The sequence below is a fragment of the Mus caroli genome, unplaced genomic scaffold, assembly GCF_978045245.1.
Source record: "Mus caroli unplaced genomic scaffold, Mus_caroli_1 scaffold_7, whole genome shotgun sequence".
Taxonomy (NCBI): domain Eukaryota; kingdom Metazoa; phylum Chordata; class Mammalia; order Rodentia; family Muridae; genus Mus; species Mus caroli.
The window spans coordinates 122,305,055-122,330,188 of NW_028227262.1; the positions used below are offsets into that span (position 1 = coordinate 122,305,055).

Below are 25,134 nucleotides of genomic sequence, written 5' to 3' on the forward strand. Positions count from 1 at the left end.
GGGTAGGGGAGCAGGGAGGAGGGAGGGTATAGGGAACTTTTGGGATAGCATTAGAATTTTGAAATGTATATAAAGAAAATATCTAATAAAAAAACAAAAAGAAATCAAGCCATGCTTTGTAGATACAGCCATATTATAGTCCAAACAAAACAAAGAATTCCATTTGGCTTAAATTATTCACATGACAAATTCATTTTCAGAACACCTAGGTCAAACACAATAAAATCTCTTAGAGAACTTAAGGTAACAGAGATACTTTAGTATTCTATTTTTCATATTTTAAAATTGAGAAAAGATATTTTAGATAAGTATTTTTATTTAATTAAAATAATAAAAAAGAATATAGCACATAGAACCTGTCAAGTTCATAATTATAACAGTAATGATGAATAATTCACAGCTATTTATTTTTGTAGAAAATTTTGTACATATGTTATCATAGGAAATCTTTATCCTATTTACAGGAGAGCAAAAACTTATGGTTATTTTGGATTTTAGGGCAAGATGTGCTGGCTCATATCTATAACTTAAGCACTTAGAATATTGGATGCATGGGGATGACAGATTCAAGGCCATCCTGCTATACAGTAGACTCTTTGTCAAGTGCAAAGAAACATCATTTGAGGTAGAAGAGCAGCAGCCACAATGTTTGGATGAATCAGTATAAGGAGAGGGCATTGGTGGTCACATTTGATGATGATCTCTCAGTCTATCATGGCTGCTCTTGTCTAGACTTCCTGTATACACATAATCAGCCATTCAGTTTCAAGAAACTCATTTGAAGTAAGGTGGTATCAACCCTGTTTCATAAATAGGGAAATGGAAATGCAGCGATATAGATTTAGCAAAGTACTGTATCTCATTATAACTCTATTAATTTGAAGATAGAGATTTTCAAGGTGCTTAAGTCAAAGCAGTTTTTAAGTTATGTAGAGTGATTTTCTTTTTGGAGGGTACAAAACTATAATGGCATCAAGAGCAAGATAAAATTTCACATTTAAAGATAAACTCAAATGGCAACATAGACCACCACTTTCAATATATGCAACTAGAAAAATTGCAGTGAGCAGTACCTAACACACCATAAGTGTTAGGAGATCTCATCATTACCTATTATAATTCACATTTTGGAGTGAGGTTAACTAGAGATTTGAGTAGGGAAATCATTTGTAATGAAGAGAACGTGTGCAGAATCGGTTTTAGAGTATTATTGTGCTTTTTTTATAACTCTGAAAAATGCACAAAAGGTGAAAGCACATATTTGCCTTATTGCATTTTGCTATGATTTCCCAATGTTGAGAATTAGATTACACTAGCTTGTGATTGTACATTAAAAATATCATTAGCACCTGCTTCATGTAATGCTAGGTTAAGTAATGCAATATGGATCTAATGTGCGAGGTCTATTTAAGGCACATATTATACATTATCTTTAACTTAGAAGAGATTTAGAAGCTAATAAAGTAGTTAATTATAACTTTAGAACATAATGAAATTTCACACAAATGATTCAGAAGAAATGGATGAGGTGAGAAGGGAGAGACTACTTATGATTTACATGATCAGGGAACAGATTTATGGGGACATGTTTAAACATCATTCTTAAAGCAATGGTATTTTGACAGACAAGAATGAGTAAGTCTTCTAGATAAAAATAACAGAAGACTAAGTAGTCACAGAAAGAACGAAGAAATATCTGTAGGAAAATATAGATTAAAAGATAAGTAAACAAGCAAGTCTTAAAGGACATAATTTGTTATAATGCTCATAAGATAGGTGAGGCAAATTTTCAAGAGTTGGAAGTGTTATCAGTTTTCAATGTTTTTCCTAATCAATTAGAACTTGTAGCAACTTTCCATGAGGAAATTAAAAAAGCAAAATAATGTTTGAGGATTTTGTTGTTGTTGTTCTTGTCTTGAGATTGGATCTGGTGTTTCTTAGGATGATCACAAATTCAGGAACTTCTTGCCTCGATCTCCCAGGAACTGGCCTTACAGTTGTGAATCCTGCTATATGTCTGGAATATTTTTTACATCTTGTCCTAATTTCCATGTGAAAGATGTAGTAGAAGAGAAAAAAAAGAAAAATGTAATTTTTAATGGTTTTCAAGAGATGGCAGTTTGATGAGTGATTTTGGAGGGCTGCACAGAATCATGAATGAATAATGGAGAAAAAAAAGATATATGGTGGCTGATATAAGATATGAAATTTATTTCAAAATTAAATGCCAACTATAAATTTCTGTAGTTCCAGTGATTAATCAATTTTATGTATTATTTTAATTTTTAGTTTACAGTTTCATTTATACACACATACATACATATTTATTCATATATATTATTCATATTTTGTGCGTGTCTGTGAATTTTAGTGGGATTCACCCCATTACCTTTTCTTAATTCTCTTCCACTAAAAAACTTTATTTACCAGGAAGTACTCCTACTATTCCAACCTTTTGTGCTTATGACCCACCTACTTTAATTTGGTTTGCTTTACATGAGTGTGGGTGAAGGCTATTGACTGGAGCATAGGCTGAATACATATCTAATAAAAATATTTAACTACTTTTATTTTAAAATACACTTGGATCACTTTTCTTCCTCCCTGCTCTCTCTCTAGCCCCTCACAGAAACTATCCCTCAAATCTCCTATGCCCCTCTTGTACTCTCAAGTTAGTAGACTCTTATTCATTGATTATTGTTGTTTTCGGTTTGTGTGCATGTGCTTGTGTGTGTGTACGTGTGTGTGTGTGTGTGTGTGTGTGTGTGTGTAAGAGAGAGAGAGAGAGAGAGAGAGAGAGAGAGAGAGAGAGAGAAAGAGAGAGAGAGAGAGAGAGAGAGAAAGAGAGAGAGAGAGAGAGAGAGAGAGAGAGAGAGAGAGAGAGAGAGAGAGAGAGAGAGAGAGAAAGTGAGTATTTAAATAAAATCTGTTGCGTCCCTTTTCATTGTTGGTTTCAGGTATGAATATTCTGCACTGGACAACCAATAAGGGAGCTTGTCCCTGTATCCTCTGGCAATCATAAATTGCTGGAACTCTTTGTGTAGGCGTGGGACCTTATGAAATACTTTTCCATCCTGTGTTATAATGTCCATTGATAATGCCATTGTTCCAATCTTACTTAGGAAGTCATTTCTGTAAAAGACTGTTATGCAGCAGAATTCTTATTTTTTTTCTTTTTTTCTCTTAGATATTTTCTTTATTTACATTTCAAATGCTATCCCAAAATTTCCCTATTTTGCTTTATAACCTCTCTGCCTTCTCCTCTGTGATATTCCTTGATGCATCAACGTAGGAGCTGTGATGTTTGTAGATTTATGATCCGTCTGTTGGAACTGCTTCCTAAAGGTCTGTTGATCTCTGCGTTGTGTGCAGTTGTGGTTTGATATGATAGTGTTTATTTGCAGTCAAGTGAAGCATTTAGGATGAGTAGTGGCTACACTTATATTTGTGTATTTGGAGATAGGAAACACAGATGTGGGGAATCTTGTGGGAACTGTTGATCTTTCTGGACCTTGATTACATCACTCAGTCTAATTCTTCCTAGGCCCACCTATTTACCAGCAAATTTTATTTTTGTTTGCAACTAAATAGTAATTTGTTTGCATATAAACGTGTTTTTATTTTCAATTTGCTTAAAATATTTAGGCTGTTTCCATTTCCTAGTTATTTTCAAGGGGGTAACTGTGCATATTGTTGATCAAGTATACATGTGGTATGATATTTAATCAATTGGAACTACGCCATGAGTGGCATATCTGGATCATGGGGTAAATTTAACTTTCAGTGTTTTAGGGATTGTGGTGGTTTGTACATGCTCGGCCCAGGGACTGGCAGGATTAGAAGATGTGGCCTTGTTGGAGTGGGTGTGCCACTGTGGACAAGGGTTTTAAGACCCTACTCCTAGCTGTCTGGAAATGATCCTTCCACTAGCAGCCTTCAAGTGAGGATGCTGAACTCTCAGGTCTGCCTGCACCATGCCTGTCTCCTGGGATTAAAGGTGTGTACCACCATTCCCAGACTCAAGCTCTTCTTCACCTAGAACTTGTTCTGTCTTAGGCTGACCTTGAACTCAGAGATCTTCTTCACTTTATTTCATGGGATTAAAGTCTTGTTCTACCAATCCTGGACTGAAAGTTTGCTGGGTAGGAAGGATCTGGTCATGGCCCTCTTCATTCAATCTAATGTCCTTGAACTCAGCATTTCATTTTCTGATGCATCTTTAACACTCTAATCATGTATTTTCTATTTTTTTCTTTCTAAGCTTGCTACACTTGTTCAAAATGCTCTTCAGAAGACTTAACCAGAGAACAAAGTCTCTGTTGGGTTTTTTTTTTTTTTTGAGACTTCCTTTGTCAATGAATTAATATAAATCTCTTTAACTTAGCCTCAGGTAGATTCTTCAGACAAGGGCAAAAGAAGCAGCCACATTCTTCATCAAAATACCACAAAACAGTCTCTATGCCACCTACTGAAATTCTTCTCTGAATCCTCTTGGGCTGGGTCTGCACAGCTGAAATTACTCTCAGCAACAAAGTCTTCCATATTCCTACTAGAGTGCCTCATTAAACCCAATTTAAAGTTTTCCACCACTTACCAAATCCAAAGTCCCCAAATCCACATTCTTCCAAACAAAATCATGGTCAGGCCTATCACACCAATACTCCAGTCCCTGGTATCAACTTCTGTCTTAAAGTTTTGCTGCTGAAAGAGACACAATGGCCCAGAGCTCCCTGGAACTAAACCACCAACCAAAGAAAAGACATGGTGGGACTCATGGCTCTAGCTGCATATGTAGCACAGGATGGCCTAATCCATCATCAGTGGGAGGAGAGGTCCTTGGTCCTGTAAAAGGTCTATGCCCCAGTATAGGGGAATACCAGGGCCAGAAATTGGGAGTGGGTGAGTTGGTGAGCAAGGGGAGGGCATATAGTGAGGGGTTTTTGGTAGGGGAAACTAGGAAAAAGGATAACATTTGAAATGTAAATAAATAAAATATCTAATAAAAAATTGAAAAAAAATTCGGAAGAGCAGAAATGAATGACTTAATGATGCAGATCAGTAATTTGGGAAAAAAAGAAAAAACAAAACCAAGAAGATGGCCATAAGTAATAATAAAATTCAAGGCAGAAATTAATGAAATAGAAGGAAAAAAATAATATCAAAAGTAAATGAATCTATGATTTGTTCTTTGTGGTGACAAATAAGATCAAAAATCCCTTAGCCCAGTTAAACTAGAGCAAGAAATGGGGACCCAAACAGATTCAAAATGAACAGGGCAACATTACATCAAACATCAAAGAAATGTAGAATATTACAAGGGATATTATTTAGTTTAATTATATTAATACTTATAGATTATATTATTCCTTATAAATTCATTAAGAAATGGATGAATCTCTGCTAGAGTTAAACGTAGAAGAGACCAACAACCAAAAGGATCCAGAGCAAAGGAGACATTGAAACTGATAAAAAGCCTTCAGAACAAACTGTTCAAGTCTAGATGGACTCATAGTAGAATTCTTCCAAGATTTTAAAGAAATACCATTCTTAAACTCTGCGTTTTGGGGTAACTCATTCAGTCACCCTTCCATGTGGCACATACTCTAGCATTTTCCTAGATCACTTGTAGGTACAGGAGGGCAAGAGGGAGTCATGACTGAATTCCCAGGCAAAGAAAGCTTCTGCCCCTCCTTCTTACCATGGTTTATATAATATCCTTGTCTGCCTCCTAGAATTGGATGCTAAGTAAGTTCATTTAAATTCATCTTTTCTGGGTTAAAATAGACACATTGAAGAATAGAAATTTGTATTCTAAATGTAGATATGTGTTTTTGTTACATTGTATTTCTAAATGGTCTTAATTGAAGTTTTAACCAGATTTGAGGAAGGGAGTTATTTCTAAATAGTTGAATTTTATGTTTATGACATCCTTTTTTCTAGTTTTACCAAATACTGTCATCATGACATAGCCTAAACAAGATTTCTTCTAAATCTATTTAAAAATAATCTTCAAGATCCATGTTTTTAGTATATATTCTTCAATCACTTGACTTGTTATTTATCATTTTTTTCTGACAATTACTTATGTGCTTTTTCTTCCATAAAAGGAAATACAAGTTAGGTTTTTATTGAGACATGGTGATTATACCCTGGTTATTATAATTTTGTTTATTGGTTCATATGAATATATCATTTTAAACTACATTTAGTAGTTGTGTCCAGTTTTATAACCAGATTTGCTTATGTTATTTGAGACTTTCCAGAGGCTTTGGGGATCAGAGTCATCTCATGTGTTATGACTCGATTATTCAAGTTTGCTTTAATACCCAACAAGCTACATTGGCTATTCTGGTATTTTTTTTAAAATATAATGACTTTTATCTATTACGTTTTCTAGAGTATTTACAGATATGTCAATTTTTTTCTAGTTCCTAAATAACAAAAGTAACTTGGTAGTTTTATTTTTCCTAGAAAGTTCTTTAAAAAAAATAAAATTATACTGGGATTGTTTTTTTTTTGACTTATAAACTCCTACTATATATCCTTATATTTAATATTTAAGACCAATCTTTCATTTATCATCTATTAACTTTAAATCTCTCTACTTAAATAGTCTTCAGGAAGGAATTCTTTCCCCGAACCCTATATCCTTTATTGGTTTTTATATATTTTATTTTATATATTATTTTTAGTAATGTAGGTCTCCATATTTTTAGGTGCATTTTTCTTTTTTGTTTATATTTTTCAATATTATGCATATTTTTCTTCATATTTTGAGCTTTATAATTTGGCCTCTCAACAACAACTTATTCTCATGTGAACTGTATATTTTAGTCTTATTTTTCCACTTTATTTTTGGCATGCAATTTTAAGACTCTAAACCTGATTTCTTATGATCATTTTTTTCTAGTTGGCTTTTTAAATGTTATTTCAACCAAATTTGTAAAAATGCTTATTAAATTTGTATACATGCTAGCTATTTTAATAAGGCATATATGGATAATACCAGCCCATGATATTTGTTTTCTGAATATGTCTGTGTTTATGGATGTATCTATTTTCAGATACTGAGAAATACTACTTTCAGCTTTTTAAGCAAGTAGCTTTCTTGATGCATTTTGTGACTTGCTTCTAAATAACAAACTTAATTTACTTTCTGTTTTGTGTTTTTTCTGTATTCTTGTGTAATATCAACTTTTATTAACTTCTTGTATACAATAGCTGGCTCTCTCCTACACCTGCCCTCCTTGTCATTGATACTTCCCCAAAACATGCAAGTCTCCCTTACATTAAAGTGGTCATTTAATTTCTGTTAAAAAAAAAAAAGAAAAATGTGTCCTCATGTAAATTTTAGGTAGGTTTGATTTCCTGGAAATTTTTATTCTCCCTAAAGCTAATAACCATCAGTTTAAAAATTTATTTGCTTTGTTTTTTAATAATGTTTTTATATGACATAATTAACTTCATACTTTTCCCAGAGGATAGCTACCTATTTAACAATTTTAATTCCTGTGATATTCTACTCTAACATGACTACAAAACTAGTGCCCCTCAGGGAGAGCACAGCTGGAATTTTCTTTTATGCCACTGCAGGTAAATCCTAACAATCTTCTTTCCTGTTTCTTATACAGTAACACCAACCAATGGTTTTGTGGGACTAGAAAGTGGAAAGTTTTTCAGTTTGTTGTTGGGTTTTTGTTTTGGTTTGGTTTTGAGGATGCGAATATATAAAATATAAAAATGACTCTTATTATCCTTATGCACTATTATTATGCTTAACTATAAGTTGCCAGAATCAAGGTTAGAAATAATTTACTTTAGGATGAATAGTTACCACATTATGTTCTGAATCCCAGGTTTCGAAAAGAACACACTGTGAAAACTCTTCAGTGGGGCCAGGAAGCAGAGGGTGGCAAAATTTCCCAAATCCCTTATGATCAGTTCACTACTTGGGTTTTGGAATTTTAACAAGATACATCCTAATGCTTTCATATGTTTATATATTGTCTGGAAATCTCAGCAAAACCATTAAACATAAATTTTCATGTACTTTTACTTTGACTGACCATCTCACATTTTGTTTTGTCTAACACTTTCTGCTTTTTTCCACTTTCTTTGATGATGATTGTGCCAATCTTGGGGCTCTTGGATCCTCCCTTAACTCTGTGTTCAGCTGGCTTCTCACTTATTGCCCTCTTTTTTACTCTAATTTTCTGTTAGCTACTTCAATTTTACCTCCCTTTTTTTGCATATACTTCCTTTTTGGAAATTATAATTAATAATACTATCTAAACTGTAATTCATTATAAGCTAATAATAATCCGTTCAACCGTAATTAATGTATCATTAATTAATGATCATAACTTATAAGATCCTTAATGCTTTTTGAATATGATTTTACAAAAAATTTTTATTGCTTCATGCATACACTTTAAGACATCTTAGAGGGTAACAAGTTGGCTCTGCAAAATGTATTGAGAACACTGACTTCTTCAACTTGTTCACTGATTTCTGAATGTGCAAACACAAATTGCATGTGCCCACACATGCACATGCACACGCAAGAAAGATGAGGATTCAACTATGGAAGGCTCAACATTCAGTGCTAGACATATTCAGATAGGGCTTGTCTCTAAGGTTTCCATGCCTTCCAAAAGAAGCCATGCTGGGAACTAACCATTAACCATACTGACCTTGGGGGACACATGAAATACAAATAATAGCATGTCACACTTGAAAACTAAAACTAAAAATAAACTTTCAATAATAGTATCATAGGATATAGTGATCCCTTTTCTATTTACTCATCTTTTCTATCTCCAGTAAATTAGTGTCCTGGTAAGACTTCTTTCCAGTAGGCTATGATGTTAAAACTGTGTACCTACATCTCTGTTTTCCGTCTCCTTTACTTGCTAATCTGTATGTTCTTGATGTAGCCAGTTTTCATGAGCTTTTAGCTGTGGACTATGTGTTCTTCACTGACCTGAGGACCATTTAGAAAGGCAAAAGAGCATTATTGACTGTGAGGCTTGGTCTTGAATCTCCTCATCCTCATGAAATAGCAGTGTCATATAAGTAATATTATCTTCAGTTTTGTCCTCCTTAAAAAATGTTGGGGAAGAAATGCTGACTCAGGATTGTTAAAACACTCAGTCCTAGAGCATACCTGGCTTATAGTAGGCCCTTCTTAAATGCTATCTACCATGATAATTACTGTTCTTGTTGCCTTTATGCCTTGGAGGTTTTATGAAACAAAGTGATGTGCTACTGGATGTGTGCATTCCAAATCTATCTGTACATCTCTCCATTTATTCACTGAGATTTATTTTAAAGTTTCTCTCTCTCTCTCTCTCTCTCTCTCTCTTGCCCCCCTCTCTCTGTGTATGTGTATGTGTATGTGTATGTGTATGTGTATGTGTATGTGTATGTGTATGTGTATGTGTATGTGTATGTGTATGTGTATGTGTATGTGTATGTGTATGTGTATATGTATTGTGCATGAATGGAGGTGCATTTGTGGTCTGAACTATGGGATGGATCTGCTGGAGTTGGAGTTATAGAAGAGGTCTCCACTATGTGGAAGTTGTATCCTCTAAATTGACAAGAGCAGCAAGTGATTTTATCCACTGAACTACCAGACTCCACATGTGTATCTTAATATTCTGAAAGCAATGACTTCTCAGCATCTTCTATAGGCTGAGGTATATATGCATGAAATTATATGAGCTAAGATTTAATGGAAAAGAATTTTAATTAGCAAATTATTTAGTATGTTGTTTAAATAAACTCAGAACATTTTGCAGTGAACTACATTAGTATATGCATGAACTGAGAACCACATTATGTCAGTAAATGTAAGAAATATGCATAATTAAATAGAATATTCTGAAAGTTTAAAGAATTTCCATCAGTGTATTTTGGTCTTGAGTTCACTTTCACATTATTGACTTTTACTTCTAATTAGTAATGAAAGACCCATTTAACTGAACTTAGCTTCCATGAAACACTGACACCATATGTTTAATAGGATTATTCATATGTGACATTTAAATTGTATTTTAACATTTAGCTGAATTTAAGTTCAAAATAGAAATGCTGTAAAAACTTTTAAGTAATAAGTGAATGTTCTCAACCATTCTGAGAAACTAAAGTATCAAATTTTTAAAGAAAACATTTAGATAAATTCTTTTTACATAAAAACAATATTGAAAGAAAGAGGTGAAACTCCAATTTTAGTCACCTAGCATATGTAATAGTATACATAGCTGAACAATCAAACTTAAATGGCTTGTGTTTAAAAATTATCACTCCATGGTACTCAAATAGAATGAGCATGAATTTATAACTAAGTTTCTGTCTTGATATTATTGTGACAAATATAGCATGCCATGCAGAGATCTGCCCATGCACAGTGCTGGGAAGAGCTCTATTATGGGCTTACTGTATACTTTCCAGTTGGCAAGTATATTGCAAATTTGATTTCCTGCACTCATCACTAACCTACGCATTCTGCTATATAGAATCCAACACTCATTATCTGGACCTTGCATATCCAAGTTCAAGCTCAAAAGCTAGATTAATTCTTCCTACGTAGAGAGCTAGATGTAAATATAGGCTCCCATATGGCAGTTTCCGAAAAACAGCAGGCAGAAAATATATCATAGAGAGATAAAAGCAAAACATTGTTGACCTTGATGAAAAGCAGGCACAGAATCTGACTTGTCACTCTTCATGTTTCCTTTCTCCTTTTTTTTTTTTTTTGACAAAGCAGAACAAAACAAAAACCCAATTATAGATAGAGTGTGGGTTACTTTCTGAGCTTCCCCTCAGTTCTATGCTGAAGAATTTGCACTTGTATTCATTCAGAACACATTTTGAAGGCCTTGTTAGATTTTTCTAATATCACTTCAACATACAGATGTCTCGTCTCTTCAAAATTAGTTGCTTTGAAACTGTAGATGAAATGTTCTAATTATGATACCAACATGAGAAAGGTCACATAAGCTCATAGAGACTAAAAGAGCATGCACAGGGTCTACTTGAGTCTGTGCCAGGTCCTCTGTGTTTCTATTATGACTTCTAGTTAATGTTTTTAGTGGTATTTCTTATAGTAGGTCTAATCTTTGTGCCTTCCTTCTCTGGGTTCCTTTACCTTTTGTTGGTTAGTTTTGTCCAACTTCAATGTGGACAATGTATTATATTTCATTTTGTTGTACTTTAAAAAAATAAAGAATGAATGAATGAAAGAAAAGCAAGCCATTAGAGTAAAAGTTAACAACTTAGCTGGCATTTATACCTCTGGGTGAGGTAAAATAGTTCTGAGTGACAATAAGTATATATCAAGAACTCCGGTGCAGACATTATGTTCAAGAATATTTGATTAACACATAATGGACTCCGCAGTGTCTGTGTGTGTGTGTGTGTATGTATGTATTTGTTTGCAATTTGGTGTGGCTTTTGTTTGTGTGTTTGTTTGTTTGTTTTGGGGAGGTGGTGTTTTATTTTGTTTTCTTAGTTTGTATTTTGTTGTTGTTGTGGTTGTTATATTAAGCTTTTATTATTGGATATTTTCTTTATATCCTCTCTCCCCGGAAACCCAGTATTCCCTCCCCCTTCCCCTGCTTCTATGAGTGTGTTCCCCCACTCACCCAACCACTCCCTCCTCCCTATCCTTGAGCATCCATCATTGAGCCTTCACAGGACCAAGGACCTCCCCTCCCATTGATGCCAGATAAGACCATCCTCTGCTACATATGCAGTTGGAGCCATGGGTCTCTCCAGGTGTATTCTTTGGTTGGTGGTTTAGCCCCTGGGAGCTCTGAGGGTCTGGTTGGTTGATATTGTTGTTCTTCCTGTGGGGTTGTTGTTATATAATTTTTCTTGAGATAGAATTTAAAGTTGAGTGGAATGGGAGGAGGAGATGATGTGAAAGGACTTGCAGGAGTTGGGAATATGATCACAATATATTTAAATTAAAAATTGCTTTAAATAATACAATATAAAAGTTTTATGAAGGAAAAAGAGCATTCTTATTACTGAGCAAATGTAGGAAAGAACTTGTCTCTTGTTCAAAGCTAGAAAACTCAAAACACCAGACAGAAGAGTTACAGATATAGTATGCATCTGTTTATAACTGCATTTCAGGACACATTCTGATTATCCATCAGTGTATACAATTTCCAAGCATGAGTTTCTATTGAACCTACTTTAACTAAAACAGCAATTTTTGTGTTTCATCACTAGATCAACTTATTCTCCACCTGATAAAGCATAAACACAGTATAACCACAGTATTAGTCCAATGAGTATAAAAGATATATTACCTGGAGATTAGTACAATACAGAAGAATGTCTACTTGTGTGGAGTAGTGTAGATGAGAGAAAATTTCACAGAAAAACTAAATTTTGTCTCATGAAAAAAATTAGAGGAACTTTTCAAATACTTTCAAATAAAATTTGACCTTCTCTGGGTATCACTTACCACTTCTTCCCTAATGTTAGGCATCCACTTGGTTTCTTGGGCATCTGCTTGTACCGGGTATCACAAAGTGCACATACACATATATAGCTAAAATGTATAAAAATAAATATTATTAAAAATTAGTGTGAATGCCAACTTGGCTTGTCATTTTCAAAATTATTTTTGCTTTTCCTAGATCCCTTAATATGAAATTATAGACCCATTTATCAATTTCTGCAAAGGATTCACCTGAGATTTTGATAGGCAATTTTTAAATCTGTAGATAAATTTGAGGTTTTTATCATCTTAGTAACAGTAGGTAGTATTTTCTATGAGCATGGGATTTCTTTAAATGGATTTAATCTTATTTTTAATAATATTTCATAGTTTTAATGAATAAATCTCATACTGCTTTAGCTAGGCTTATTTCTAAGCATTTTAATTTTAGTGTTATAACAAATGAAATCATGCTTATTTTCATTTTCAATTGTCTTTTAAACAAACATTATTCAGTTTTATTTTATGTATATTAGTGTTTTGACTGCAGGTATGTCTGTGCACCAAATGTATTCCTTGCCAGGAGAAGCAGAAGAGGGAGTCGGAATCTTTGAAACTAGAGTTACAGTTATTTGAGGATTCCCTTGTGGGTTCTGAGAACCATACTCAGATACTCTGTCAGTACTCTGTAATGCTGAACCATATCTTCATAGTCTGTAATGTTTTTTGTTTAGTTTAGTTTTTTGAAATATATTGAAAAACCACAATTTCCTCTTTTAGCATCTACCTCACTTTCTTCCTTCAGAGATTTAAATTTTATGTTATAGCATATGTTTACCTCCTTAAGTTTACCCCTATATATTTCTGAGGCTACCAAGGATGGAATTGTGCACATGATGACTTTCTCAACATGCTTCTCATTGGTATTCAGAAAGGATGATTTTTATATCCTGACACTTTACGGAACACATTGCTCCTTTCTAGAAGTTTTCTGGTGTAATTATAAAGATCTCTTATATGCAAACAATAATTTGACTTATTTTCCTATTTTTACCCCTTAAGCTCCCTCTCTTGCATTACTGATCTAGTAAGGGCTTATAACCTATAAGTTTAAGAAAGGATGGAGATGGTAGATAACCCTTTCTTAATCTTGTTTGTAATAGGATTACTTCAAGATTTACTAAATTGGAATAATGTTGGCTATGGGTCTGACCTACATCTTTTCTTTATTATGCTGAGGTCTGTTTCTTTCTGTATTACAGTTTATCATGATGATATGTTAGATTTGGTCAAAGAGTTTAAAGATGCATTACGCCATGTTATAATAATAAGTCATTAGGAACTGCTTTAACACTGTATCTATTTATCCAAATAATTTGAGTAGGTTTTCCACTAGTGCCCATAACCTGTCAAGTCATAGGTCTTGGCCCAACAATAGTGTCAATAATGGGTTTCATTTTATGATATGGGACTTAAGTTTAAACAGAAAGTGGTTGGTCATCCTTATGATGTTCCTGGCACTGTTGCACAAGTGGTCATACCATTCCAGGACAGTTGTCATTGCTAGTTTTTTTATTTGTTGTTTGTTTGAGACAAAGTCTTACTCTATAGTCCTGGCTAGCTTACTTAGGGTTCACCGTTTATCCAGGCTGACTTGACCTTCATGGCAATATGCCTGCCTCAGAGTCTCCAGTTTTGAGATTGTATTTATAAGCCACTATGCCTTGCCACTGTCAATAATCTTATAATTTTATTGATCATTTACAGAAAATATTTTTCATTGGTTCATTTCATATAAAGGTTAGAAAGTTTTCAACTTAAATGACATTTTAGTGCTGATTGCAGCCAAAATTTTTATAAGCACATCTTTTATCCTTTGAAATAAATCAAAGTGTGTTTAGAGCTAAACTAACAAACATGTAGTGATAGATGGACGCTTTCCCTTTTAGTAGTAAAGTTTAATGTTTCTGATAATCTTTCACTAGTTTTCATTTATTTTTTGCATTCGACTACGATAAATCTCTAGAAACCTTAGACATACTGCTATTTAGGTTTATAATAATTGTTTTTGAAATGTAACCTTTAAATGTCCATTATCATGAGTCCATGATAATCGAAAAGAGATATTTCACCCACTAAATAGAATATTTCATTATTCAGTACTTTTGAGAAAGTTCTTACTACATGCTTTTAATTCAAGATCCTTCTGTCTTACTGAAACCCTCCAAGTAAATAAATGTCTCTTTTACATCATTAAAATTTAATAGAAAATTAATAGAGCTGTGAAAGAGTTAGTCTTACTTCATGGGAAGCAGACAGGATGGCTCTGATAGCTTATGTGACCTTGGGACACTTGAAGAAACATCACCTTTCTGAAAAGAGGATATCTGAACTACAGACATTGAAATTCTTTACCTTAGTACACTCAGGTATCCCTAGCAAGTGCTGGATTTAGGGACTAGGGACTGCAATTCCTGACCTCCTTGAATATTCAAAGAATATGTAATGAAGAAAATTATTCTAGTTCATTTCAGATAATAATAGCCTCAATCACCTGGCCCTCAAAGGGAGGCAACCTTAAAAGCCACAGGGGAGTGAGGCTGAAATTGCATGCTTGGTGACTTTAAGATACAGGACTGCTGTTACTGAGTTTACCTTTTTTTTTAATTTTTAATATTTTTATTACATATTTTCCTCAATTACATTTCCAATGCTATCCCAAAAGTCCCCCATAGCGCCCCCCACTTCCCTACCCACCCATTCCCGTTCTTTTGGCCCTGGCATTCCCCTATATTGGGGCATACAAAGTTTGCAAGTCCAATGGGCCTCTCTTTCCATTGATGGCCGACTAGGCCATCTTTCGATACATATGCAGCTAGAGACAAGAGCTCCGGGTTCTGGTTAGTACATCATGTTGTTCCAACAATAGGGTTGCAGATCCCTTTAGCTCCTTGGGTACTTTCTCTAGCTTCTCCATTGGGAGCCCTGTGATACATCCAATAGCTGACTGTGAACATCCACTCCTGTGTTTGCTAGGCCCCGGCATCCTCTCACAAGAGACAGCTATATTTGGGTCCTTTCAGCAAAATCTTGCTAGTGTATGCAATGGTGTCAGCGTTTAGAAGCTGATTATGGGATGGATCCCTGGATACGGCAGTCTCTAAATGGTCCAGGTTTCATCACAGCTACGAACTTTGTCTCTGTAACTCCTTCCCTGGGTGTTTTGTTCCCAATGCTAAGAAGGGGTACAGTGTCCACACTTTGGTCTTCATTCCTCTTGAGTTTCATGCGTTTAGCAAATTGTATCTTTTATCTTGGGTATCCTAAGTTTTGGGCTAATATCCACTTATCAGTGAATACATATTGTGTGAGTTCTTTTGTGATTGTGTTACTTCACTCATGATGATGCCCTCCAGGTCCATCCATTTGGCTAGGAATTTCATAAATTCATTCTTTTTAATAGCTGAGTAGTACTCCATTGTGTAAATGTACCATAATTTCTGTATCCATTCCTCTGTTGAGGGACATCTGGGTTCTTTCCAGCTTCTGGCTATTATAATAGGGCTGCTATGAACATAGTGGAGCATGTGTCCTTTTTACCGTTTGGGACATCTTCTGGATATATGCCCAGGAGAGGTATTGCTGGATCCTCCGGTAGTACTATGTCCAATTTTCTGAGGAACTGCCAGACTGATTTCCAGAGTGGTTGTACAAGCTTGCAATCCCACCAACAATGGAGGAGTGTTCCTCTTTCTCCACATCCTCGCCAGCATCTGCTGTCACCTGAATTTTTGATCTTAGCCATTCTGACTGGTATGAGGTGGAATCTCAGGGTTGTTTTGATTTGCATTTCCCTGATGATTAAGGATGTTGAACATTTTTTTCAGGTGCTTCTCTGCCATTCGGTATTCCTCAGGTGAGAATTCTTTGTTCAGTTCTGAGCCCCATTTTTTAATGGGGTTATTTGACTTTCTGGAGTCCACCTTCTTGAGTTCTTTATATATATTGGATATTAGTCCCTTATCTGATTTAGAATAGGTGAAGATCCTTTCCCAATCTGTTGGTGGTTTTTTTGTCTTATTGATGGTGTCTTTAGCCTTGCAGAAGCTTTGCAGTTTCATGAGGTCCCACTTGTCAATTCTCGATATTACAGCACAAGCCATTACTGTTCTATTCAGGAATTTTTCCATGCGCCCATATCTGCAAGGCTTTTCCCCACTTTCTCCTCTATAAGTTTCAGTGTCTCTGGTTTTATGTGAAGTTCCTTGATCCACTTAGACTTCATCTTAGTACAAGGAGATAGGAATGGATCGATTCGCATTCTTCTACATGTTAACAACCAGTTGTGCCAGCACCATTTGTTGAAAATGCTGTCTTTCTTCCACTGGATGTTTTTAGCTCCCTTGTCTAAGATCAAGTGACCGTAGGTGTGTGGGTTCATTTCTGGGTCTTCAATTCTATTCCATTGGTCTATTTGTCTGTCATTATATCAGTACCATGCAGTTTTTATCACAATTGCTCTGTAGTAGAGCTTTAGGTCCGGCATGGTGATTCCCCCAGAGGTTCTTTTATCCTTGAGAAGAGTTTTTGCTATCCTAGGTTTTTTGTTATTCCAGATGAATTTGCAGATTGCACTTTCTAATTCGTTGAAGAATTGATTTGGAATTTTGATGGGGATTGCATTGAATCTGTAGATTGCTTTTGGCAAGAGAGCCATTTTTACAATGTTGATCCTGCCAATCCATGAGCAATGGAGATCTTTCCATCTTCTGAGATCTTCTATAATTTCTTTCTTCAGAGACTTGAAGTTTTTATTATACAGATCTTTCACTTCCTTAGTTAGAGTCATGCCAAGATATTTTATATGATTTGTAACTATTGAGAAGGGTGTTGTTTCCCTAATTTTTTTCTCAGCCTGTTTATTCTTTGTGTAGAGAAAGGCCATTTATTTGTTTGAGTTAATTTTATATCCAGCTATTTCACCGAAGCTGTTTATCAGGCTTAGGAGTTCTCTGGTGGAATTTTTAGGGCCACTTATATATACTATCATATCATCTGCAAAAAGTGATATTTTGACTTCATCTTTTCCAATTTGTATCCCTTTGATCTCCTTTTGTTGTCGAATTGCTCTGGCTAGGACTTCAAGTACAATGTTGAATAGGTATGGAGAAAGTGGACAGCCTTGTCTAGTCCCTGATTTTAGAGGGATTGCTTCAAGCTTCTCACCATTTACTTTGATGTTGGCTACTGGTTTGCTGTAGATTGCTTTTATCATGTTTAGGTATGGGCCTTGAATTCCTGATCTTTCCAAGACTTTTATCATGAATGGGTGTTGGATCTTGTCAAATGCTTTTTCCGCATCTAACGAGATGACCATGTGGTTTTTGTCTTTGAGTTTTTTTATATACTGGATTACGTTGATGGATTTCCATATATTGAACCATCCCTGCATCCCTGGGATGAAACCTACTTGGTCAGGATGGATGATTGTTTTGATGTGTTCTTGGATTCGGTTAGCAAGAACTTTATTGAGGATTTTTGCATCAATATTCATAAGGGATATTGGTCTGAAGTTTTCTATCTTTGTTGGGTCTTTTTGTGGTTTAGGTATCAGAGTAATTGTGGCTTCATAGAATGAGTTGGGTAGAGTACCTTCTGTTTCTATTTTGTGGAATAGTTTGTGAAGAACTGGGATTAGATCTTCTTTGAAGGTTTGATAGAACTCTGCACTAAACCCATCTGGTCCTGGGCTTTTATTAGTTGGGAGACTATTAATGACAGCTTCTATTTCTTTGGGGGATATAGGGCAGTTTAGATCATTAACCTGATCTTGATTCAACTTTGGTACCTGGTATCTGTCTAGGAACTTCTCCATTTCATCCAGGTTCTCCAGTTTTGTTGAGTATAGCCTTTGGTAGAAGGATTTGATGGTGTTTTGGATGTCTTCAGGAACTGTTGTTATGTCTCCTTTTTCATTTCTGATTTTGTTAATTAGGATGCTTTCCCTGTGCCCTCTAGTGAGTCTGGCTAAGGGTTTATCTATCTTGTTGATTTTCTCAAAGAACCAGCTCCTTGATTGGTTGATTCTTTGAATAGTTCTTCTTGTTTCCACTTGGTTGATTTCGCCCCTGAGTTTGATTATTTCCTGCCTTCTACTCCTCTTGGGTGAATTTGCTTCCTTTTGTTCTAGTGCTTTTAGGTATGTTGTCAAGCTGCTAATGTGTGCTCTCTCTAGTTTCCTTTTGGAGGCACTCAGAGCTATGAGTTTTCCTCTTAGAAATGCTTTCATTGCGTCCCATAAGTTTGGGTATGTTGTGGCTTCATTTTTATTGAACTCTAAAAAGTCCTTAATTTCTTTCTTTATTCCTTCCTTGACCAAGGTATCATTGAGAAGAGTGTTGTTCAGTTTGCACGTGAAGGTTGGCTTTCTATTATTTATTTTGTTATTGAAGATCAGCCTTAGTCCATGGTGATCTGATAGGATGGCATGGGACAATTTCAATATTTTTGTATCTGTTGAGGCCTGTTTGGTGACCAATTATGTTGTCAATTTTGGAGAAGGTACCATGAGGTGCTGAGAAGAAGGTATATCCTTTTGTTTTAGGATAGAATGTTCTGTAGATATCTGCCAGATCCATTTGATTCATAATTTCTCTTAGTTTCTCTGTGTCCCTGTTTAGTTTCTGTTTCCATGATCTGTCAATTGGTGAAAGTGGTGTGTTGAAGTCTCCCACTATTATTGTATAAGGTGCAATGTGTGCTTTGAGATTTACTAAAGTTTCTTTAATGAATGTGGCTGCCTTTGTATTTGGAGCATAGATATTCAGGATTGATAGTTCCTCTTGGAGGATTTTACCTTTGATGAGTATGAAGTGTCCCTCCCTGTCTTTTTTAATGTCTTTGGGTTGGAAGTCAATCTTATGAGATATTAGAATGGCTACTCCAGCTTGTTTCTTCATTCCATTTGCTTGGAAAATTGTTTTCCAGCCTTTCATTCTGAGGTAGTGTCTATCTTTTTCTCTGAAATGAGTTTCCTGTAAGCAGCAAAATGTTGGGTCTTGTTTGTGTAGCCAGTTTGTTAGTCTATGTCTTTTTATCGGGGAGTTGAGTCCATTGATATTAAGAGATATTAAGGAAAAGTAATTGTTGTTTCCTGTTATTTTTGTTGTTAAAGTTGGCATTCTGTTCTTGTGGCTGTCTTCTTTTAGGTTTGTTGAGGGATTACCTTCTTGTTGTTTCTAAGGCGTGGTTCCCGTCCTTGTATTGGTTTTTTTCTGTTATTATCCTTTGAAGGGCTGGATTCGTGGAGAGATAATGTGTGAATTTGGTTTTGTCATGGAATACTTTGGTTTCTCCATCTATGTTAATTGAGAGTTTGGCTGGGTATAGTAGCCTGGGCTGGAATTTGTGTTCTTTTAGTGTCTGTATAACATCTGTCCAGGATCTTCTGGCTTTCATAGTCTCTGGTGAAAAATCTGGTGTAATTCTGATAGGCTTGCCTTTATATGTTACTTGGCCTTTTCCTCTTACTGCTTTTAGTATTCTATCTTTATTTAGAGCATTTGTTGTTCTGATTATTATGTGTCAGGAGGTATTTCTTTTCTGGTCCAGTCTATTTGGAGTTCTGTAGGCTTCTTGTATGTTCATGGGCATCTCTTTCTTTAGATTTGGGAAGTTTTCTTCTATAATTTTGTTGAAGATGTTTGCTGGTCCTTTGAGTTGAAAATCTTCATTCTTATCCACTCCTATTATCCGTAGGTTTGGTCTTCTCATTGTGTCCTGTATTTCTTGGATGTTTTGAGTTAGGATCTTTTTGCATTTTACATTTTCCTTGATTGTTGTGCCGATGTTCTCTATGGAATCTTCTGCACCTGAGATTCTCTCTTCCATCTCTTGTATTCTGTTGCTGATGCTGGTATCTATGATTCCAGATTTCTTTCCTAGGGTTTCTATCTCCAGTGTTGCCTCATTTTGGGTTTTCTTTATTGTGTCTACTTCCCTTTTTAAGTCTAGTATGGTTTTGTTCATTTCCATCATCTGTTTGGATGTGTTTTCCTGTTTTTCATTAAGGACTTCTACCTGTTTGATTAGGTTATCCTGTTTTTCTTTAAGGATTTGTAACTCTTTAGCAGTGTTCTCCTGCAATTCTTTAAGGGATTTTTGTGCTTCCTCTTTACTGTCTTCTACCTGTTTACCAGTGTTCCTTTGTATTTCTTTAAGTGTGTTATTAAAGTCCTTCTTGAAGTCCTCTACCATCATCAGGAGATATGCTTTTAGATCCGTGTCTAGCTTTTCCGGTGTGTTGGGGTGCCCTGGACTGGGCGAAGTGGGAGTGCTGGGTTCTGATGATGGTGAGTGGTCTTGGTTTGTGTTAGTAAGATTATTATGTTTACCTTTCGCCATCTGGTAATCTCTGGGGTTAGTTGTTGTAGTTGTCACTGTTTAAAGATTTGAGCAGAAGCTGTGTTCCACTCACCAGCAGTCTCAAAATCCTGTGGTGGGGGTCGTGGGTAGCTGGCGGTACCCTGGTGCTGGTCCAGCAAGAAGAGGCCTGTGGTCCTACTCAGGCCGGTTTTCTGCTTCCCTAACTAATGCAGTCTGAGGTCCAGCGCGCAATTGGATTGGAGCAGAAGCTGTGTTCCACTCACCAGAAGTCTTAAGATCTTGTGGTGGGTGTTGTGGGTAGCTGGCGAGTGTCAGCCGACCCTGCGCCCTAGCTACCCCGGTGCTTTTCTGACCGGAAGAGGCTTGTGCCCCTACTCAGGCTGGATTTCTGCCTCCCCAACCAAAGCTGTCTCAGGTCCCGCGTGATTGGACTGGAGCAGAAGCTGTGTTCCACTCACCAGCAGTCTCAAAATCCTGTGGTGGGGGTCGTGGGTAGCTGGCGGGTGTCCGCCGACCCTGCGCACTGAGTTTACCTTTTCTATGCATTACCAGGCTGATGTTAGAGTTATGGTGGCCACAGACTGGGCAAATTTAATTTGAGCTACATTAGTTTTTTTATTGCTGTGTAAAATAACTCCAAAATTCATAGGCTTATCACTAAGTAATTATAACTAAACTTAAGGGGTTTTGTAAACAAACAAAAGCTTTGAAAGTAGAAGATGGAACAGCTGGAAAGAGGAAGACGATCAGTGGATCACCGTAAGAGGGGCAAGAGGTAGTGATGGGGGTAAATATGTTCAACATGTATTATATGTGTGTGTTATATTATGTATTATATATGTGTGTTATATTGTGTATTGAACACACAATATAAGACACACACACACAGCCACAAGTATAGAAACAATAAGTCCTTATTCCATTACATAACTTTTAAACCTGAGAATTCATGAAAAGCTTAGCTGGGGTGTTCAAGTTTAGTGATTTCCACAAGTCAAGATGCAAACAAGAACTGAAGTAATCTGAGGGTTTGACTGAAGCCAAGCAGTTACTTTCTAGAACATGGCAACTGATTCATGTAGCTGCAAAAGACCTGCAAACTTTACCTTGAGCCTTCTTGAGAACTTTCAGGACCCTCTGGTGGTGCTTCCCTGAGCATGGGTGACACAAGAAAACGCAAAGCAGAGGTTAAAGGAGACTTGTATGGCTGGGCTTCAGGAGCCATGGTTATCATCCCTTGAACACAACACTATTTAAATAGGTCACTCTTTCCAGGGTGAGAATGAAGGATATGAGTACTCAGATTCAAGAGGGAGAGGCCATGGGGGGGGGGGGGGTCAACTGAAAAGATAATGAGTATGGGATATAGTAAGTCTTGTAGACTGTCAGTGAAATTGGCCTTGATGAATTAAATTTTGTGTGTTTCTATGTGCTCCTTGAAGGCTTCCAAATCCCACCACTATCACCTTTGCCCTCTTGTTTTCACATCTCTATGTGATATCTTTTTATTCCCAATTCATATCCTTATTTGGTTCTAATTTTATTACTTTTTGTGCATTGAAGATTACAAGCATTCAGTAGTAAACATTATTTTTAACTCCTTTATCCAACATATTACATTTCAGTACGTGCCTAGCATGGAAATATTGTTATATCCATGAGCAAAGGAGAAGTAACTCAGAGATTAACTCCTGTCATTTTCTTTCAAGATCAACAGGGTGTCCTCTGAATTGCCCTAACCATTTTAGAAAGACAGCAATCATTGTTGATATGTTTAGTGTCTTAATCCAGTATTTGAAATATATTGACATTTATATTTGTGATTAGATTTAAAATATCTTTCTGTGGGAATATTTTTGTTTTATTTTTCCCTCTTATTTAATTTTTAAAGTGTTCATATTAAAGTCGTTTGGGCCAATAAATCTTTCTTTAATATCATAGTGGTCAGCCATGAAGAGGTAAGTGGAAAGTAATGATACCATCTAGTTGATGATCCAAATGATTGATTGGACCCAATCATTTAACACTTTTATAAAGTCAATATCAGGGAAAGAAACGAGACTCTTATTATGGTAAACTGTATTTGTACCGTCAGCATTCAGTGATTTATTACAAACCTGTGGCTAGGATTAGGATATTATAAATGGGAAAAAATGGAAGGCTCATTAATTTTTTATGCCCACAGGTGGAAGACATGCAGTGGGCTAATAGAGAGCACACGCACCCAGCATCTGTCTGCAGCCTGCCGTGCAAGCCTGGGGAGAGGAAGAAAACCGTGAAAGGGGTCCCTTGCTGCTGGCACTGTGAACGCTGTGAGGGTTATAACTACCAGGTGGATGAACTGTCCTGTGAACTCTGCCCTTTGGATCAGAGACCAAACATCAACCGCACAGGCTGCCAGAGGATTCCCATCATCAAGTTGGAGTGGCATTCACCCTGGGCCGTGGTACCTGTGTTCATAGCAATATTGGGAATCATTGCCACCACCTTTGTGATTGTGACCTTTGTCCGCTATAATGACACACCAATCGTGAGAGCTTCTGGGCGGGAACTTAGTTATGTGCTCCTAACGGGGATTTTTCTCTGTTACTCAATCACTTTTTTGATGATTGCGGCACCTGACACAATCATCTGCTCCTTCCGAAGGATCTTCCTGGGACTTGGTATGTGTTTCAGCTATGCAGCACTTTTGACCAAAACAAACCGTATCCACCGAATATTTGAGCAAGGGAAGAAATCTGTCACAGCACCTAAGTTCATCAGCCCAGCATCCCAGCTGGTGATCACCTTCAGCCTCATCTCTGTACAGCTCCTTGGAGTGTTTGTGTGGTTTGTCGTGGATCCCCCACACACCATCATTGACTATGGAGAACAGCGAACACTGGATCCCGAGAACGCCAGGGGAGTGCTCAAGTGTGACATTTCCGATCTGTCACTCATTTGTTCACTGGGATACAGTATCCTCCTGATGGTCACTTGTACTGTTTATGCCATTAAAACCAGAGGGGTCCCAGAGACGTTCAATGAAGCCAAACCTATTGGATTTACCATGTACACCACGTGCATCATTTGGTTAGCTTTCATCCCTATCTTTTTTGGTACAGCCCAGTCAGCAGAAAAGGTAAGCAGCAGGAAATCTGTTTGACAACTTTTCCCTGGATTTATTTTAATTTAATTTATTTGAGAATTATTTCAACCACTAATAGTTCATTTAAAATCTTTGAATATACTTCAGTGTGATGTGTGTGTGTGTGTGTGTGTGTGTGTGTGTGTCACACTGAGTATGTATGGCCAATGAATGATTTCCCCCTCCCCCTCCAGTAACACGATTGCATGCTCTTTGGCAAGGTTGAAGATTGACAGACTTCACATAATTTTCTGGGTCTCTTTCCCCAGTCCTGCTATTTACAATGTCACTGTTGTTTTCCAAATGTTAATTAAAAGACAGAGGCAGTAAGGGCAGATGGGCTCACAAGGGTGAGCTGTCCCAGAGAGATCCCACTGCAAAGCAAATGACATCTTTTCTGTTCTGTGGAAACTCTAGGAAAAAGCCATCATTGACAATTATGATTTCAAACATAGATGCAGAATTTTTAGTTCTGTAGCCAAACCCAAAAGACACTGAAATGTGTTAATAAACTCAAAACCACTTATCACATCTTCCCAGGCCAAATTCTTATTAATTTTACATTTACAAATGATTATGATGGATAATCAAGATAGAGATGAACAATTATTAAAGGTTGCTTATATTTGCAGTTGAAGATCAATGGGCCCCTTTGAAGTAATTTCCTTTGTCATTAATAGTCAGTTCACACTTTCCTAGATAAAATGCTGACAGTAAAGGAAGTCTTCCTAAGAGATGTGGTATTTGCTGGTGATGATACATTCAGTTCCACACATGAGGAGGCTGAGGACTAAGGTTAGCTCTGAGTTCCCAGGTTGGGAGGTGAGATGGAGGAGCTTTTAGCAAACAAGGTGATGTTATATTTCGATTGGGATAATTCTTCAGCCTTAATGTGTATGTACGACAGATCTCTCAAAGAGAGGACTTAAACATCTGCCCACCTTCCTTCATTAAAAAAAAACATTAGTTATCATGGGAAATTCTATTCCCGAGGCTATAAAGATCCAGATGAGACTCTGAATAACTTAAAATCTCAACAGAGTTACATTGGAAGGTCCTCCATGTGGGACAGTGAGCTCATTAGGTTGATCACCCAGTCATCACTGGATCAATGTGGTCTTCAACAATGTTTAGAAGAGGAAAAACGAACTTCAGAAAATTCTGG

At 36.4% G+C, this 25,134-nt stretch overlaps 1 protein-coding gene across 4 annotated transcripts in view; it reads left to right on the top strand.

Moving 5' to 3' along the window:
- The window catches only part of Grm8 (glutamate metabotropic receptor 8), an 889,122-nt gene that overhangs the window by 784,111 nt on the left and 79,877 nt on the right, over positions 1–25,134 (top strand). For all 4 annotated transcript variants that reach the window (XM_029478898.2, XM_021164358.3, XM_029478895.2 and 1 more), the window contains exon 9: positions 23,028–23,963. In XM_029478898.2, the coding sequence (XP_029334758.1) occupies positions 23,028–23,963 (936 nt within the window). The remainder of the gene's footprint in view (positions 1–23,027; positions 23,964–25,134) is intronic.